General features: G+C 36.1%; 1 protein-coding gene across 1 annotated transcript; it reads left to right on the forward strand.

Moving 5' to 3' along the window:
• The first annotated feature begins 2,038 nt into the window (after positions 1 to 2,038).
• LOC101892507 (antigen 5 like allergen Cul n 1) lies at positions 2,039 to 4,454 on the forward strand. The gene is made up of 3 exons (XM_005185996.4): positions 2,039 to 2,198; positions 3,738 to 4,132; positions 4,201 to 4,454. Exons 1-3 carry the CDS (start codon positions 2,079 to 2,081, stop codon positions 4,451 to 4,453), a joined length of 768 nt encoding a protein of 255 aa, XP_005186053.2. The 5' UTR covers positions 2,039 to 2,078; the 3' UTR covers position 4,454.
• The last annotated feature ends 707 nt before the right edge of the window (positions 4,455 to 5,161 follow it).

Consider the following 5,161-nt stretch of genomic DNA (forward strand, 5'->3'; position numbering starts at 1 on the left):
AAATTTGGCAATTGGAGTTCGAAATGGATACTACCGTCTAAGACAGACAATTGTCTTCGTAACAGAATTTTTTAGGGATTTTATATTTTGAAAATTTCCAAATTCGTTCCAAATGGTTGAGGGCCGGGCCGAACTTACTGCTTTTTAACTTGTTATTTTTCAAAACAATAAATATATACACAAAATTGGCAGAAGTAGGGCACACTCAGAAAAAAATTGTTATCTGCTGTTAGCTCTACCTTACCTTTTTATTGTACCATGATTGTAACGTATGGATAAACAAAATCTACAGTTTTTATAGCGAAATAAATAAATAAAAGAGGATATATGGAACATGATTTTTAAAAGATATTTTGACCTTTTATTCAGTTTTCGCGGTTTTCAATTATTTATTCAAAATAGTTGTTTGGGTTTTTTATTGTTTAAATAGTAATCCTAACATTACAAGTCAAACAGGTAGACCTCTATACTTGCAATTTTTTCAAAGTTAGCCTAACTTGTCTTCATTGTTCCATGGTGTATAGAGTTCGTAATGGGTACTACCTCCTATGACGGAGAATTGCCCATACCGGTACACATCTTCCCAATCTGAACCGATTTCAACCAACTTCGGACTGCTATCTTTCTTTGTGTCTCGTACCATCGATCGTTACCGCGATACTGGTAGCGTAGCCCGACTTTCAAGGAAGTGGACGGAAGAAAACAGCAACATCAGCAGAAAGGTTCGAAAAGTAAGGAAGCGACTTGATCGAAACCCGCGTCGCAGTGGCCGCAAAATGGCTCGTGAGCCAAGCATATCGCAATATTCCATTCGGCAAATATTGAAAAAAAAATAGCCATTGAAATTCCAAAAAGTGCTAGAACTTACACCACAACAGAAAGAAAATAGACTCAAAACAGCTAATAAGTTGCTTCGCTTGGCCGCAAATGGTGAACTGCCGAATTTGGTTTTCTCCGATAAGAAAACATTCGTTGCCCAGCAGTTTGTAAACAAACAAAATGATCGTGTTTACTTGCTAAAGAGGTCAGCTGAACATGTGCACCTTCGGTTGGCCACCAGAACTCAAGCGCCGGCCATGGAGATTATGTGGCCGATGGTCGCTCTCTGCTCGTATTAATCGACCGTGGCATCAGAATAAATGCCGAATATTATCGCGAAAATATTCTGCAGGGTGTATTAAAGCCTTGAGCACGCAAACATTTTGGCCGCGGACCTTGGACATTCCAACAGGACTCAGCACCATCGCACTCAGCACGCGCCACCCAAGAATGGTTACCAAATAAGGTTCCTCGCTTCATTTCCAGCGCGCAATGGCTACCAAAATCTCCGGATACCAATTAGTTGGACTATAGTAACCGGAGTATTTTGGAAAGCAAGGTTGGCACTAAAAAATACCAAAGTGTCGATCACCTCAAGCGCTTCGCTGGGAATGTGCCAAAATACCGCAGACCAATGTTCGGGCAGCGTGTGAAGGTTTCATTGGCCGTTTGGAGGCCATAAATTGTGCCAAAGGAGACCAATTCGAGCAAATCTAAACTTTTTATAAAATTTGATGCTATTTCCGACATTTTTTGCTTTCATTCAATAAAATTTAAATAAAATGTAAAAATTATGGCGTTTGACTTTGTTGCAGATTTTTTTTCATCTCACTCTGTATAACCCATATATCGAATTGTTATCGAAAAACAAATCTATTATGATCGCCATATGCAAATACATAACAGATGTTTTTTTCCATCCAAAAATAAAAGCCTAACTTTAAAGAACTGTTTAAACATTTTGTTCCAAAAGGAAATCCGCAACAACAACTTGGAAAAATTATTAGCATCGCTTTGCTATTTTTTTTCTTCGTCATCAGCACGACAAACATAGCTGGGAGTCTTATTTTTAACAAAACAAATAAATGTTATTCAATAGCATGAAAAAAATGTTGAAATTGATTAGAATGAAAAAATTTTCCAACATATTCCATTGGAATTTCAAATAGAATATTCATTTCAGATATAAATATCTCCCACACCATGCTGCGATCAGCAGTGCAACAGTTGCAAAGCTTAGCTAGAGAGAATATTAAATTATGAAATCCACCACAAGCATTTTGCTTTTGGCCTGTCTAATTGGCTTTGCCGTTGCCGAGGACTATTGCAACAAAGATTTGTGTTGGTATGGAACACACGTTGCCTGTGGCCATAATGGGGTAAGATTTTGAATACGAAATTTGAAAATTATTTTGAAAATATACAGGCATGTCACAGAATGTAAAATCGTTCAAGAGTGAAAACGAAAACGGTTTTAGCTTCTCTAAAAAACGGAAAACGCAAAAATTTTGCGTTTTGATATCACTTTCAAAAAGCAGGGTGAAATTGAAATATTTAATGATTTTAACGTAAAAAATAAACAGAAGACACATACATTTAACAGAAAATATTGTATTAACCAAATTCTCTTAGAATGAACATGTTTTTGGAATTTATTTTACAAAAAATCTATTATTTGGTGGTGATATCAATCAATATGTTTTCAGTGAACACGAGAACAGTTTAATCAGGATTTGCGGATTGTATAAAAGTGTCGATGGAGTTGGTGGTGCAGTAAGCTTTGCGGATTTTGTAAGTGAATTAGACTTCAGTTGTTCTGAAAAAGAAAACTTTGATTCGTCATCATCTACACATATTCCAAGAACTCGAAAATCAAGTCAATTAGTTTTAAGTGAATCTGAAAACGAAGAGCTTAATTTTTCACCCTCAACTTCAAAGCAGACCACTTCGATTTTAAATAAAAAAGATAGACCAAGATCATGCATTCCAGCTGCTTTTAAAAATGTTTCTACATTGGCAATTGATCCAAGAACACCAACATTGGAAGAAAACCGTTCGCGAACACCTATTCAAAAACGACTTAGAAATAAAAGCTTATCGTGTTCTCCGCCATCTACACCAATAAGACAAGTGTCGGGCAGCCTAACAAAAGCAAAACCCACGCCTGCAGTAAAAAGACCCCGGGCAAGAGCTCCCTCAAACCAAGATCTAAATGCGCTTTTAGTTGAGGAAAATTCTCATTTACAAAACTTGGAAAAAATTTGTAAAATTCTAGAAGATAACAGTAAGGAAATGAAAAAACAAACTGAAAAGTTGGACAGGCTTTGTAACATCCTGGAGAAAAAGTATGTGGAAGAGCAGTTACATAATATTGAAATGCAAAAGAGAATGCGTGAACGGAACGAAATGAAACTCAAAATAGTTGAACTTGAAACTCTTACATATGCTGTAGAACAGGAAAAAGCAAATACGACTCGTTCTTAACTTTACATTATTTTACACAATGGACTAAAAATGGTGGATCCTTACTCTGCATTTGAGTGAGATAAAGGATCTGATGCGTTCCTCAATGTCCGGCGACGAATTTTTTCAGTAGACCGCTGATTTATTTCTTCATCCATTACAGCAAGTATTGAAGCCCCTGGCATTTTTACTTTTGGTGTTTATATTATAAAAAACAATTTAAACTCCTTTTTTAATTGTCAATAATTTGTTTACGACTTTTTTTTTTCATGGAGTTACCATATTTTTATTTCAAAAATGTGAAATGATTTTTTTTCCGGATTGGTCAAAACGTACGAGTGCTGAAGAAGCAAAAGCAAATCGTAACGATTTGGAAAAGGTGAAATAAATCGATTTCGTAAAATTTCTGTGACATGCCTGATAAATCTTTTTCTAATATCCCCCCAAACATACAGCAATTCGCTAGGACATGTCCCAAAGATGCTGCCCTGGTCAAAATAGATCAAACCTTGAAAGATCGCATTGTGGCTGACTTCAATAAGAAACGTAACTTCATTGCTGGTGGTGGTGACGCGAATCATTCTCCTGCCTGTCGCATGGCCACAATGGAGTGGGACGACGAGCTGGCCAAATTGGCTGAGCTGAATGTCAAGCAGTGTGAAATGGAACATGACGATTGTCACAACACTCAGAGCTTCCCAGTGTCGGGACAAAATCTTGCCTGGATGACCTACTTTGGTACACCCCACATTCCAAGTCTAATCGATGGTTCGATTCAAATGTGGTATGATGAACTCAAGGATAGTAGCATGAAATACATCAAGAGCTATCATCAACATGAAGAAAATGCGTAAGTTTTATCGCTAGAAGCCTTACCATGAAAGAGTGGGATATTAATGGAAATATTGAAAATTTCAGTGTCATTGGTCACTTCACCGTCAATGTTGCTGATCGCAACTATCGCCTGGGTTGTGCTGCCTCCACCTACACCGAAACTGGCAAAGATTATTCATCATTCTTGTTTGCCTGCAACTTTGCCTTCACCAACGTTTTGGACCAACCCATCTACACTGACTGTGCTAGACCCGCTAAGGATTGTGCCACTGGTGTCAATCCTAAATATCCTAATTTGTGTTCAACATCGGAAAAATATAAGGTTACATTCTTTTAGATAGCGGAAATAATAAAAAAATAAAAAATAAAACTTTTAAAAAATTGTTTGTATTTCTTTGATTTGGATCCCTGGTAGTACTTAAAATTAGGCAATAACAGAGTAAATGATTTAATAAATGTAAGAGCATTAGAACTTATTTAAGAGAGGGAGAGGGAGAGAGAGAATGTAACAGTGTGTAAAGGTATACTTTACCTTTATTTGTGTATCACAGTAGGTTCGAAAGAGATCATGTATTAATAAAGAGAATTAATTAGTATAGAGCAGCCCTGCTCAAAGCCGTGTTCTAGAACATGAGCGGAAAAAGGAGATAATTTAAGAGAAAATTAAAATTCTTATTTTCTTTATATTTTACGATTATTTTTAGCATTTTAAGATAAAAAATATTTGTATAAATAATGACTTGACACTGTTTTGTTCTTCATTTAAATAAGCAAAGAGAAAGTTGACTGGAAAGAGATATTTTTTCTTGAGCACCGCTGGTATAGAGATAATTTAATAATGAAAAGAGAGAAGTAAATAATACTTAAAGAACGGAGATATTGATAAGTAAAAAAAGTTAAAAATTATCGGTCTCTTTTGCCAGCAGATGTATACTCTCAACCATGCGCTATGAGTGTTAAACTGTTTACAATTAATGTGGGAAGTTCCAAAGGAGTGGAGTGTCCATTTTGTATCTGACCTAGGACTGTTATAAATATTATAACG

The sequence above is a fragment of the Musca domestica genome, unplaced genomic scaffold, assembly GCF_030504385.1.
Source record: "Musca domestica strain aabys unplaced genomic scaffold, Musca_domestica.polishedcontigs.V.1.1 14, whole genome shotgun sequence".
NCBI lineage: Eukaryota > Metazoa > Arthropoda > Insecta > Diptera > Muscidae > Musca > Musca domestica.

Bases quoted from the DNA above. Each gene is read 5' to 3' on its own strand.
- LOC101892507 (XM_005185996.4), top strand. From the start codon at position 2,079: ATGAAATCCACCACAAGCATTTTGCTTTTGGCCTGTCTAATTGGCTTT. The intron at 2,199-3,737 runs GTAAGATTTTGA...CCAAACATACAG, and splicing joins TTGCCTGTGGCCATAATGGG to CAATTCGCTAGGACATGTCC. The intron at 4,133-4,200 runs GTAAGTTTTATC...TGAAAATTTCAG, and splicing joins CATCAACATGAAGAAAATGC to TGTCATTGGTCACTTCACCG.